We start from the raw sequence: 14,881 nt of genomic DNA, 5'->3' as shown, positions 1-14,881 counted from the left end.
GTTGTCTTTTCCTTAAATTCTTACCTATAATTGTATAATAAAATTTTCTTTTGAAGCTCAATCTTTCTTTGTCTCTGAATTTTATTCTCTGAATTCATGAGACAAGGACCCAGAGACTATAGGCCTACCCTGACTTTGGTAGTGGATGATTTTCCTACATACTGGCTCCCTGAGCTATAGCTCAACCTATGTCAGATAAACTCCATGACTGTCAATGGGATCACATTTTTCTGAGTGATGTTAACAAATGCATGCTGTTAGGAAATGAACATGATATATGAAATAACAATACAAGTTGAGAAAATGTAAATTAATTAGTTACAAACACCTTATAAAGAATGGGTACTGCTGGGTGGTGGTGGCACATGCCTTTAATCCCAGCACTCGGGAGGCAAAGGCAGGCAGGTCTCTGTGAGTTTGAGACCAGCCTGGTCTACAAGAACTAGTTCCAGGATAGCCTCCAACGCCACAGAGAAGCTCTGTCTCTCACACCACCCAAAAAAGAATGGGTACTTAATATAACAGAACATTAGTTTTAGAGTCTAAAACTCCAGATCAAAATTGGCCAGGGCTTGTTTCAAGGGAGGGGAGGTCTCTTTCCTGATTACAGAGGGCTGATTTCTTGTTGTGTGTTCACATTGCCTTCCTTTTGTCTTCATGGGGACTGAGGATCCCTCATTCCTATTTGTGTAAGTTTCTTACAGTGTCAGAGTCTATCCTCTGATAGCAGTTACCCTTGATAACTCATCTATAGAGTGTCACTTGGGTGAGAACTGTCTACTGAAAATTTGGATGACACAATTCAGGTTGTAGAGTAGTAGTTAAACTCAGAAAAATGCTTTAAAGTGTCATTTCTATCAATCGTAATTACAGTTTCTATGTTAGTGAAATGTCTCATTTTAAAATAAAAATTGAAAACGTCTTATTTTTAAGGAAGAAGAGAGAAGTCAAGTGTGTGAATCAGTGTATACAATGATGAGCTTTTCCTTTTAGCTCCTGTGTGGCATCTTCCCTCTTCAGTGAATGAAACACAAACTTAACGAAATTAGATAAAATGTATGCAGAAATTCGTTTTCTTTACATCTCTCACTGTTTACAGTGTTGTTTCCCCCTGTTAACTGTGCCATGCTGATGGCTGGCTTGACATAGGAATGAAGGACACAGACGTGGCTCTTGAGGATAGCTCACAAAGGAATCATGCCACTCCCACCATCAGTGGATACCTTAGGAACAACTGACTCATCCAATGATTCTTCCTTGTATGCCCCTGACCATCATTCTTTAGATAAACTGTAGATTTCTAATGAACTGGTTTCCCATTCCTTATGTGAGAAAGATGCCTGACAAATGAAACCCTCTACACAGTGAAAGTTATAGTCTTACTAATGAATACAACCTTGACATACTGTGATGAAAGGGTGACTTTGCCTCTGCCATTTTCCTTCCCAAATCCCATAACCTACATTTAAAGGCACTGTACAAAATATATGACCTTAGTATTGAACACTGCCAAGATCAACAAAAACCTGTTAAGAGACATTATGGCTAAATGCACAGTGTCCTGGTGGATATATTATCAGGAGAAGGACATTAAGCAGCCACTGGGGAAAAGAAATAAACTTGGATATTAGTTAGTAGCAATAAATTTTCAAAGCAAAATTAAATAGGTTCAGGATGGTCTATTAAAGGATATTGTTATAGCAAAAAAGGAAAAACAATCCACATCACAAGGGCTAGAGGGTGGTTGGCGTGGGAGGGGTTGAAGCAGGAAATGGAAAACATATACTTAATGATGGTCCTTTCTAAGGGGGAAGCTAACTTGTTTTTATATAGTTATGGCAATAAGAAATTTTAGAATTCAGACCAAGTCTTTTTTTAATTTAGAAACAATCATTTTACATATCATATCAATGCCCCTGTTCCCTCTCCCTCCCATCCTTCCATGCCCCTTAGCAACTCCCCCAACCCAGCCCTCCACCCATTCCCCAAGGATTGTGAGGCCTTCTACAGTCACATCATTTGGGGGAAGGCCTGGGCCCTCCTCCATGTATCTGGAGTGAATTTCTAGTATCCCTCCATAGGGAATGAGCACTAGGGATAACTATTGGTTCCCCTGCTAGAGGGTCACATAGACTTCCCAGGCCTCCTAACTGGCACTCTCATTCAGGGGGTTTAGTTTGCTCCAATCCTGGTTCCCCAGCTTTATGACTGGGGTCTATGTGCTCTCACTAGGTCAGGCCCGACCAAGTCCTTTATAAAGTTCTATTCCTGTCCTCCCAAGGATAATGAGTAGAAAATTCAAATTCCTTAACCGTGATTTTACAAGGGAATGGCTCCTAGACCACTGTAAAGGAACAAGCTTGGGCTAGAGAGCTGTAGAAAAGATTTTCATCCCATAGAGGCAGAGACAGAATTGAAATTGCAAGGTTCCTGGAGTAAGTGTCATAAGAAAAGAAAGGATGGACCTTTGTTTCAGGCCATTTGGATGTAGGTCAGAGGTGTAAAGGCAGAGAGACATGCCCATTAATCCAGGTTACCCAAGATGTTTCTGTATAGTAAAGTTTTTATACTAGTAAAACAAATTAGTAAAATAGAAATTATGTTTGTGATATATGGGTACTCTGTGTTATTCCCAATGATGTACAAAGCAGAGCTCTTGTAACAAAGGAATAGGAGATGATTTATTCTGAACTAAATACTAAAGACAGATTATGACCTGGAAGCAGCCATTCAGGCTTCCCTGATGACATAACTCACTGTAGGGAAGGTCACATGGACTTTTCCAGTCAGCAGAATGACATAAATCAAGGAATTTACTAAGTATATCGGGGGGAGACTTGGGGTATAGTATGCTACAGTCAAGCAGGGGATTTCTGCTATAGGTCTCAGGTTGTATCTAATACCATTTTACCTTTGGGATTGGTAGAAACAAGTAAACTATTGTTACTCTATTCCAAAAGTTTTATATTATAGTAACAAAGATTTTAGTCAGAAGCAGACATTGATAAGTTACTTTTAAGAAAAATAGGAAGCCAGATACTGGGGAATATGCCTTTAATCCCAGTGCTCCAGAATGTAAAGGCAAGCTCATCTCTGTGAGTTCAAGGCCAGCATGGTCTACAGAGCCAATTCAGGACAGCCAGGGCAGTTATACGAAGAAACGAACCTGGAAGCAGCCTAGATGCCTCTCAACTGAAGAGTGGATAGAGAAAATGTGGTATATTTACACAATGGAGTACTACTCAGCAGAAAAAAAACAATGGAATCTTGAAATTTGTAGGCAAATGGATGGCACTAGAAGAAATCATCCTGAGTGAGGTAACCCAGTCACAAAAAGACAAACATGGTATGTAATCACTCATATATGGATTTTAGACATGAATCAGGGAAGTGCCAACTTACAATCCCACTGCCAGAAAGTTTGGGCAACAGGAAGGACCCTAGGAGAGATATGCATGGTACCCCAGAGAAGGTGGAATGAGGCAAGATCTCCTGAGAAGATTGGGAGCATGGCAGGAGGGTAGAGGGAGCCAGGAAAAAGAGAGGGGGAGAAGAGGAGGGGAGAGCAGGACATGGGGGAGCAGGACTGTTGAGTTGGGGAAAGAATAGAGGAGAGCAGGATGAGAGATACCATAATAGGGGGAGTCATTCTAGGTTTGAGGGGATATCTGGCACTAGTGAGATTTGCAGAGATCTAAAAGGATGACACCAACTAGCAGACTAAGCAATAGTGGAAAGACTACCTTAAATGCCCCTCCTTGATAATGATTTTAATGACTATCTTATATACCATTCTAGAACCTCCATCCAGTGACAGATGAAAGCAGAGGCAGACACCCACAACTAAACACTGAACTGAACTTCTGGAACCCAGTGTCAGAGAGGGAGGAGTGATGAGCAAAGGAATCAATCCTGGGCTGGTGAAACCCAGAGAAACAGTTAACCTGAACAAGGGGGAGATCTTGGAACCAAGACTGATGGCTGAAAGGCCAACATGGGACTGATCCAGACCCCCTGAATGTGGGAGTCAGTGAGGAGACCTAGGCAATCTATGGGGCTTTGGGTAGCAGATCAGTATTTAACCCTGGCACACAAATGGACTTTGGGTGCCCATCCCACAATGAGGGATGCTCTCTCAATCTGGACACTTCGGGGAGTTCCTGGGCCCTCCCTGGAATGAATTGACAGACTCTAGAGATCCCCATGGAGGGCCTTACCCTCCCTGGAGAACGGAGTGGGGATGGGAGGGGGCTGGAGGGGATGGTGAGGGAAAGCGGGCATGGATGGGAGGGAGACGGAGCTTGGACTGACATGGTAAACAAGCTTGTTTCTAATATAAATACATAATATAATAATGAAGAGAGTTTAAAAAAGAAACTCTGTCTCAAAAGCAAACAGAAGAAGAGGAAGGAGGAGGAGGAGAAGGAGTAGGAGGGGGAGGAGGAGGAGGAGGAGAAGGAAGAGGAGGAGGAGGAGGAGGAGGAGGAGGAGGAGGAGGAGGAGGAGGAGGAGGAGGAGAAGAAGAAGAAGAAGAAGAAGAAGAAGAAGAAGAAGAAGAAGAAGAAGAAGAAGAAGAAGAAGAAGAAGAAGAAGAAGAAGAAGAAGAAGAAGAAGAAGAAATCTCAAAATAATTTAGACTCTTGGTCTTTAGTATGCCATGCCCTTGCTTCATAATTATAAAACTGTAGTCAGTCAATTGTCTGCAAGATTTTCAATTTAAATGGCATAGTCAGAAAAAATTAGCTCACATCAATTTAAAAAGCTATGTTAGATTTAAATGTACTTCAGATGTTTAAAAATGTATTTAAAACATTACTATAGTTTACAACTCTTGCTCTAATAGGTATGTTCTGCTTTGTTTCTTCTTGTTCAACTCTGTTGGCAAGTTATTGCATTCATTGTCAGAATGGCTTCCACAGTGGTCTTCATTCTACCTTAGACTTCTTTCTACACACTGTCTCAAGGGTGATTCAATAAAGCTAATTCCCAAGTAGACACGAAACCCATGACAAAATAATGTCATTTTCTTTCTAACGCATTGAAAAGGTCTAACCTGACATACTAGTGGTGCCAATGTACTTTTAAAAAAACTAGGTTTTCATACAACCATTTGACAGTTCACTTCTCACTCCCCCCACATGATGCTTCATTTAAATAGGTTACTAATCATTCATTAAAAGAAAAGCATTAGTAAAATTAAACAATGCCTGGTATTTGCCTCACCTAGTTGTTTAATTGCTTGTGTGTACATTTTACACTCATCAGGACCGTGCACAAAATCTGAATGAGAGGCGAACAACCACGACCACCCTCACAGTGGACATTCTAGATGGAGATGACCTGGGACCAATGTTTCTGCCCTGTGTTCTTGTGCCAAACACACGTGACTGCCGTCCACTGACCTACCAAGCTGCCATTCCTGAACTGAGGACTCCGGTAAGTACACTCTTATATTCTATCCTCCATTTGTATCTTTAGACCCATCAAAATCCTGGCAAAATTCTTTGCAGGCAGTTTGGTTGATAATAGCAATATTTACTAGCAAAGAACTGAAATGATGATTTTGTATAACACTGTTTTCATGTACTCTGTAGATAGTGTCACAATGTATAATTTTGTCCTTTACTAGTGGAAAGAACCCAAGGAGCCACAAAATCTCTGACACTGATTTTAAAGTGTTTTCACAAGTAAATTAGAATTGTGTTCAGTTGCTAGTATGTTCAGAAATGTTGGAGTTGCTACGGGGATATCTGGAAGTAGGAGCTAGAAGATTCTGAATATATACATGCACCCCTTGAAGATATATTTTAAAAAAGCAGGAAAGAAAATCATGAATGGATATTTTCTACACTCAGTTCAGAGTTTTAAAACATGACAGTTTCATGGGTGCCAGACACACATACCTAGGAGTCAAGAATTTAAGGCAGGCATGTACCTAAAAATGACATTAAAAACTCAGAAAGACAAGGACTGCATTGTTTCTAATGGGCAAAACCTACAAAACGGGTAGATTGACAGGTGGATAGATGGATGGATGGATGGATGGATGGATGGATGGATGGATGGATGGATGGATGGATTGATGGACAAGTAAGCTGATAAATGATTAATTTTTGGATGGATGAATGAATGCAATAGATGACATGATGACATATCAAAGTAAAAGAAGGACTGTTTGAAAGAGGAAATAATCCAGCAGTAAATATGAGGGGTTAGAAAAAGACAACTGGGGGTGAATATGATCCAAGTCCATCATATTCATGCATGAAAATATCAGAAAGAAGCCCACCATTTCATGTAACAAATATGCATTAACAAACACTAAGAAAATAATTAGTAATTATAATACAATAAGACATCTAGCTAAGGTCAAATAGTATATTTTTCTCTCAAACGTGTGTGTGTATATGCATGCCCATGAAACATGTATTGTTTCATGGAAATTGAATTCCGAGGAGTCATCTCCCTGAACTTCCTTTGTTACTTGTCTAGCTCTCTGGGTTCCCAACATAATTTCCAATGTTATAATTTGTTGGAAAAAATCTTTGAAGTTTTTCTCAGTATAAATGAAAACAGAAGTTTGGTGTTTGCTGTTCTTATGTGGGAATTTAGATAATAAGACAGAAATATTTTCTCTTAAATCTACAGTAATTTGCTGAGAATTTTATTCATTTCGAAGTGTTCTCATCCATTATCACATCTGAATGGAGACTCTGTTAGTGCATCTTAAATGTGTGTGAGAGCTCAGTTTAAATGCAAATGCCCACCATACATTGACCTGCATGAACAACTAACATTTGAACCATTAATGTTGTGATACTTATTATATGAAGATGTTTATTACATGATGCTAATTATATTTTTATTATATATACTAATTTCGAGATCAGGTGTATTGACCTGGTTGATGGTCGCAAACAATGGCAAAATTTTACTAATTTTGAAGGGCAAAAACTAATCAGCAATGTGTAAATAAAATATGTGGGCAGCTTAATTTTGTGTCATGATATTAATATTTGAATTTCTGTAAGAAAAATACTATGAGTGGGAAATGGCAGAGTATTATTGTAAAGTTTAACAAGAATGTTGAAAATATTTTACTATTAATTTGTTACTGGGTTCATTTTTATAGCTATATGACCACAACAGGAAGGATTATTGGTATGGCAATAATTATATTTATCAACTTGACTATTTAACAGGACTTCATATTTTGAGGAAAGATTGAAGCTGTAGTTTGAATGTCAGTGTACCCTGGGGTTTTATTAAGAGCAGTATAGCACTCCAGCATACTGAACAAAAATATTATATTGACAGGGTTTAGAGCAGTCAGAAAAATGATAACAGTGACTATTAGTAATATTCAGTGTCTGGTTTTCCATGAACTCATGAAATGAACAAATGTTAGCTGAGCAAATGTACCCATAGCTCTTTGGCAGAGGGCTTATCTTTATGCAAATTTTACAGATAAGCCTTCAGAGAGTATGTCATTTCCCATGGTAGCATGAATAAGTGGATTGTGGAGACTATTTATACACACTGTGTGTGTGTGTGTGTGTGTGTGTGAGTGATCAGTAATAGAGTTAATACTCGTTGCCTGATTAGCACCACACACTAATGTAGAGGAGTCCTGGAGCTCCCGTGGCATGTGTTAAGCTGAGCATTGATGTTGCCTATGGAAACCATGATGTCTGATGAGCCTTTGACTCTCCACTATCATCACACTACACATGATAACTTTATTACACTGGAGTAAGTACTCAAGGAATATGTAAGTAAACTTTGAAAGTTGTTATGTTTTCAATGGATTAATCTGTTCCTTAGCTCTGAATTTACTATTATAATGCAAGGAGAGAACTGATGTTTGGTCAAGAAATCTCTGAGACATTAACCCCCTTGAAGACAGTTTAACAGAAACATCAGGGTTTCTTGGCATGACAAATTTTTTCTGGTATAATAAATAATAATTAAATAACAAATAAGCACATGAGAAGGTATCCGTTAGGTGGCTCTTCAAACTGTGTTTTATGAATTATTGCTACATTAAAAATTCTTGGATAATAAGTCATTATACTTCATATCTTAATTTCAATTTTTATTTTCTGTGTATGTGTGAGTGCCTGCACATATTTTCCTTGTGTTTGTAGCAGTCAAAAGAAGGCCCTGAATCTCCTGGAAATGGAGTAATAGGTAGTTGTAAGCCAAATGACATGGATTCTGGGAACTGAATGCAGGTCCTCTACAAGAGTAGTAAGTGCTCTTAACCTCTGAGTCATCTCTCTAGCCTCATACTTCACCTTAATGCTCTGTGAAACAAAGGAAAGTCAGTTTTTACACCCATAAATGTACAAGTTGATAGTTACTCATTTGAGATTATTTGTATTGCCATTCAGGAAAAAATATATGCAATGCATTTACTTCTAAACTTAATGCCTTCAAACTATAATCATTTAAAGTTTTCATAAGGCTATATTTTATTTTTGTGAGATTTGAAGAAGCATCTCAATATTTCTGCCTATGGCACTGGAGCCATGTTTAGGATAGGTAACTCAAGTTGCTGGCAGATTAAATCTGCTGGCTGGGGCTTGCCCAGGGCAAGACAGTGAGTTGTAGGCATAAACATCTGTGAAGTAGTTTGGGCCTTTACAGTGTTGTTTCTGCCACACTCAAACATCTGTTTGGTTTAGCTGTAGACAATTGTTGCTGGGGGAGTTTCTAAATTCTGCTTGAGAAGACCATAGGAGAAGGGAAATTTTTAGGGGTTCATATGTTCTTCCACATCTAAAGCTCAGGTCAAATCGTACTTCATTTTTAAAACATGTTAAAATTGCTTTATGTCTGTCTTTTCATTCCCTTTTGCTCCCGCCCATCTCTAAATCTTTAATTTTCCATTATATACACTGCTAAAAGTTTGGGAAATTACAATAAATAAGATATTGCTATTCTGAGTGAGAAAAACACCCATTGATGTCAGCTGAACTGTACATGTTGACTGTAATTACATAGTATCTGACTCTCAACCTAATTCTCTGGGTTCCAAAAGTCATTTCGATAGTCACCCCTGTAGAGTTGGAAAATTTTCCAAGAATTACCACAGTGGTATTCTTAACTCTACTACAATACACACAAAATTTATCAGCTTTTAAAAAAACTTTTAGTGTGTGGTCTAGTGTATTCTAACTTATGCTTAACTCATGAACTGGGACATAAAAAAATCAAATTCTGTGCTTCCTATTAAATTTTAAGTTAGCATCTATTTAGAGATAGACATATTTTACAAATGTAGATCATGTTTTCTACTAGGTAAGACTGTCTTCAACAGAAACTAAAATGTTTACCATTACTAACATTAATGTTGTTTAGTATTGAATATATTGCTATGTATATCTCGTATCATGTAGATCATGAAGTTCTGGTAGTTCAATATCACTTATTTATTATTAATTTAACAAATATCTACTGGGCTCTAATATATGTAAGACTTACCCTGGCCAAAGAAGATGAGAAAAATCTTGACAAAATATCTTTTTTATAAATTTACTCTTATTTTATCACTCTTTTAAAGTTATTAATATGCCCATTGTTTATTACCATTAAAAAATCTCTGTAACCTGGAATTTATGATTCATTGACCATTACTTGAATCCATTCTGTAGCACCATGTGACAAACTGGAGTTTGCTTTTACACTTCACACTCTAATTTCTGTGTTTTCATCTCTCTCTTCATTCTTCTGTATTCTAAATGAAACATGGACCAAGATACAAAAAGTTTTATTTATTTGTTCAAAACCAAGCAGTAGTATATATTTGCTTTTTTAGTTGATTGGCAATATTTCTGTTGAGTAATTTATTCCTGAATAGACTCTCTGACTTGCTGACGTGGTATCTGTATTCATGTAAACACCATCTTTGAGTTATTGTGCCAATGCTTTTCATTGTGAAAGAATCAGCTGCCTCCAAGTCAAGGAAAAAAAGTGTCCTCCCCCTGTGTAAAGCCCTTGACAGGCCCTCATAACAACCAGCTGCAAATGTCCCCACTAAAGTCTTTGTCAAAGAGCTCTCGTTCCTACAGAACTGTCCACATTAATTCTTTCAGTTTGTTTATGTTGTTTTCTGCTTCTGATCTGCTCTGTCTAATATCAGATGATGGGATTTCCAGAGGTTTCCAACATTTAAAATGTCCTCCCAGACCACACTCAGTATAAACAGCCTACAGTCTGGAAGCTCAAACATCTGTGTCTTTTTCACTTTCTTTCCCTCAAGGCCTTTGAGTTCACCATCTTAAATATTTGATGGGTTTTATTCATTTTGGGAAAATTTGTTGTATTTTTTCTTATTCTTAAATGCAGGGTTATCTACATTTCTGTGTTTTTTATTTTTTATTTTTATTTTTTGCTTTTTTGGTAAGACTAAATTAAGCAATACAACATCAGTGAGTTCTGTTTTCATTTTTTTCCTCTGTGTTTTCATCAAAAAAACTGTGACTGCATCTCTGTCTCCAGCTCTATCCTAGGTTCCAAGCTTTGGTTTATCGCTGTTCCGGTAGTTATTGTCTACCTCTGCACAGATGGCCTACTGCCCTTCGTGAATAACTGTGATGTACCCCACACCCACTGTCATTTTTCCTATTCACTGTGCTCAAATATATTTGATCCCCTCAATTCCCATTGCCAACACATCTACTTAAAGTCTTTTGTTAACTCTAAGGCTCCAGCCTTCCATCTCTTCTGCTTCTGGTCACCTATACATCAAACCAAAGTTAAGTTTAAAAATACTATTTTGATATTTGGCTGTTTAGAAAAAAATATTGATGTTTAATAGGGCATATCAACTAAGTCGCCAAGCTTTTCAGCATTTTGTTCAAAATAATACTATATCTTATCGTTTTCTTTAACTCATCTCCCCTAGTTCAGAAACATCTTATCTACAAATACATGATTTGGTCCTGCACTTCTCCACCTATCCTTGTCATATATTTCATACATTAAGCTTATATTTGCTATTCAAGGTTCATTTCGAAATATGTGAAATTATGTTTGTCTGCATATCCCTACTACAACTGTTACATAGCACTCATTCGCATGTTTCTTTTTCAGTAGTAAGTGAGGGTTTTAGTTTTTTATTATATCCCAGCTTGATTCCAATGCCTCACATAGTAGATGTTGAATAAGTTTTTTTTTAATTAACTGAGATGTTAAGACACATACATAATACATAAAGACAGCCTCTATGTTCTCCGTCCTATCACCAACAAGCACATACGAAAAATTTATATACATGTGTCCACATTGATTTAATATAATCATAGAGTATGAAAACAGCCACATTATTTGTGTGTTTTAACTTATTTTAAGTCTTTTAAAGTAATAATACAATGGCAAGCACCAATTTCTACTGTCCACTTTCTAGTCTTTAAAAAGGAGTTTACCAGTCCCTGTAAAGCACGCATTTTACGTGTTTGCTTTGGCAAACCCCATGAGTCTCAACACACAACTCATCAAGTCTCAAATGTTAAATTTGACTCCCTGCTCAGTCTTTAGGATGATTCTTTGCAGTGTTTCCCATGAAGCTGTTTTGGGGGTCTTGTTCACTTGCTTGGAGAAGACACATTGGTAGCTTAGACCATGCACACAGCAACTGATAAGCAAAACACCCATATTGTATTTTTCCCCAAAGGTCAAACAAATGATCAGAAACCTCAGACTCAGGTTGTAGGAGCGACAACTAATCAACAAGAGTGACAATAACAGAGATTAAAAACTTGGTTAGGACTGTCTCAGGCACATAGGGGTACAGAATTTGTTCTGTTCAGCACTGTCCACTCCATCACATCTCCATCTTAATAATAAGAAATAGCAATTTTGGTAAAACAGTTAAACTCTGAGAAGGAATTGATTTTTCTGAAGCCTGAAGAAACATTAAAGTAATGATGATCTGAGTGTCAAGGTTAAGTACATCTTTACTTGGAAAAAAGAATTCCAAGTATTAATTCCTATAGATTCTATGAAATATATATCAAAGTTAAAGATGAAAGTTGTGTAAATTGTGTTAGGTATGTTTAACTTTTCTTAGCCATGTATTCTGAAACTCTGATTGTTTCCAATTTTGGTTTAGAAACCAATTGTCGAGACAATGTTTTCTGCCATAGTCTAGGACATTTACTAAAAAGTCAATGTGAGTGGAAATTCTGTGGTATTAGGAAACAAGCCTGGTATCTATAAACATCTCAGTTTGCCATCCACACAACAGGGAAAATGTCTGTCACATGTGATGTCCATTTGATGGATACAAGCATTTCCTGGAAGAAAGTTTAATAGTACTGCTTATTGTTCTCACTGTCAGTGTCATATGGAGTCACCTGGTAGGGTGTTCACTTAATGACTCCTGATAAGTAGGTAATTTAGATTAATTTCTAAGTGTATGACTATATTTAATTTGAACTCCACCTTTGAAAAGCAACTTGTATATGTTGATGCTGCCTAATTTATTCTGATTTGGTGTTTCTAATTACTTCAGTATGATTTTAGCCCTTTAAAAGGATTGAGTACCTGTGCTCTGTATTTTTTAAACAGCCAGGTGTGGCACTGGCAGGCTCGTGCTGAATTAATTATGCAGTATATTATCCTTTTGTGCAGAGGAACAGCTGAGGCAAAATGCCACAAGGTAATAAATGCCCTGAGCCAAAAATATATCAACATGCCACATTCCAAATGTCAACAAGAGAGCATTCAGTGCCTGATCCTTTCTTTCTTTCCTTAATAGAAATATAAAAACAAGGGATTTTTAATAAGTTTTCCAAATTGTCCTATTGAGTTCCCATCTTGCAACGGTGCTTCAGGGATTTGGGTTGCTATGGATTTGCACAGATCATATCATTGGACATCCTGCCTTTTCATATGAATGTAAAATGATCCATAATTTACTTCAGTGATAAAGGAAGAGGTTAGAAAGTCTGCACAATATACAGAAGCATCTAAACATTATACACATTAAAAATCAATGAGCTCGGCCAACATCAATCCAAATAGAGATAAACTCAAATTATTTCCACTTAAAAGCAGGAACATGACAAGTGAGTTTGCCTACTCTCTTCATGCCTATTCAGTATAATATTTCAAGCCGTACCCTTAGCAATAAGACAACTGAAGGAGACCAATGGAATACACATAGAAAGGGGAAAATTAAAAATGCCTTAAATATCTTTATTTGCAGATGTTGTGATTTCATCCATAAATGACTCTAAAACTTCTACTAGCAAACATCTACAGCTGGAAAACACGTACAGCAAATTAGCACAATACAAAAATAACTCATAATAATCAGTAGTCTTCATAAATAAAAAAAGGACTGAGAGAGAATTCAGGGAAACAATGCTATTCACAATAATCTCAAAATATATTAATTATCTTGGGGTGACTCTAAGCAAGTGAAAAAATGAATAATAAAACTTTCAGATGCTGAAGAAAGAAACAGTAAGAAACCGAAGGAGAAAATCAGGAGATGGAAGGATCTTCCATGCTCATGGATCAGTAGGATTAACATAATAAAAGTGACCATCCTACCAAAAGCAATCTAGAGATTTGATGCCATATCCATCAAAATTTGAACACAACTTTTCACATATCTTGAAAAACAACTTCCATCTTTATGTGGAAACGCACACACAAACACAGGATAGCTTTTAAAATCCTGATGAATTAAAGAGATACTGGTGGCATCACCATCCCTAATCTCAAATTGGACTGAAGAGCTATAGTAATAAAACAGCATGGTTTTGGCATAAAAATAGGCAAGTTGATCAATGGAATCTAAAGGAAGACCCAGACATAAATGTCCACACCAATGGACACCTGAATTTTGATAAAGAAGTCAGAAATACATACTGGGTAAAAAAAAAAGGCATTTTCAACCAGGGTTCCTAGTCAAACTGATGGATAATTGGGGAAGAATGCAAATAGATCCATACTTGTAACCCTACCCAAAACTCTAAATTCTACTCCAAATGGATGAAAGACCTCAGCATAAGGCCAGATACATTGAATCTGATATAAGAGAACATGAGGAATAGTCTTAAATTTGTTTGCAAAATAAAGGACATTCAAAAGAGAATACCAGCCGGGCATTGGTGGTATTAATCTCAGCACTCGGTAGACAGAGGCAGGTGGATCTCTGTGAGTTCCAAGCTAGCTTGGTCTACAGAGCAAGTTCCAGGACAGGCTCCAAAACAATACAGAGAAATCCTGACTCGAAAAAAAAAAGAGAGAGAATACCATTATTACAACCATTAAGACCAACAATTATTAACAGAATCTCATGAAACTGAAAGCTTCTGCATGGTGAAGGACATCATCTCTCACATAGAGAGGCAACATACAAAATGGGAAAATATTTTTTTTACCAACTACACACTTGATAATCTGATAGAGGGCTAATTTCCATAACTTATGAAGAACTAAGAACCTGAACATTAATTTAAAAACGGGCTACAAATCCTAACAGATTTCTCAATGGAGGAAACTTAAAAGGCTGAGATGCCTTTCCTTATATATTATAGTTTCCAATTTTGTGTTTTTAGGGTGTTTCTGTGGATGCCATTATGTGCATCTCTAGTACTGCATGTGTCTCTTATGCCTTTTCCTTGGCTCTTTGTTCTCTGTACATGTGAATCTTTTGTCCTATTCAGATGTATTTGATCTGATTTTTACCTTTTTGTCCTCCTCCTCCATTTTCTTCTTCTTTTGAGATACCTCTTTGCTTTCTGGTAAGAGAAAGCAAAAAGGGATATTGATCTGGGTTGGTTGGAAAATGATTAAGATCTAGGAGGATGTGGGGGAGGGGAACAATAATCTGAATATATTAGATGAAAATAAACCCATTTTC

At 37.2% G+C, this 14,881-nt stretch overlaps 1 protein-coding gene across 12 annotated transcripts in view; it reads left to right on the top strand.

Annotated features, from left to right (window-relative positions):
- Positions 1–14,881, top strand: part of Pcdh15 (protocadherin related 15) — a 1,295,283-nt gene that overhangs the window by 951,803 nt on the left and 328,599 nt on the right. For all 12 annotated transcript variants that reach the window (XR_005871270.1, XM_040732073.1, XM_040732072.1 and 9 more), the window contains one exon: positions 5,266–5,436. Coding sequence is in view for 11 of the 12 variants with exons in the window: in XM_040732073.1 (XP_040588007.1) it covers positions 5,266–5,436 (171 nt within the window). In the remaining variant the exon portion in view is untranslated. The remainder of the gene's footprint in view (positions 1–5,265; positions 5,437–14,881) is intronic.

Source organism: Mesocricetus auratus, unplaced genomic scaffold (genome assembly GCF_017639785.1).
Source record: "Mesocricetus auratus isolate SY011 unplaced genomic scaffold, BCM_Maur_2.0 Super-Scaffold_100027, whole genome shotgun sequence".
Classification (NCBI taxonomy): Eukaryota; Metazoa; Chordata; class Mammalia; order Rodentia; family Cricetidae; genus Mesocricetus; species Mesocricetus auratus.
The sequence above is the reverse complement of the archived record's forward strand: the minus strand, read 5'-3'. Positions and strand labels throughout refer to the sequence as shown.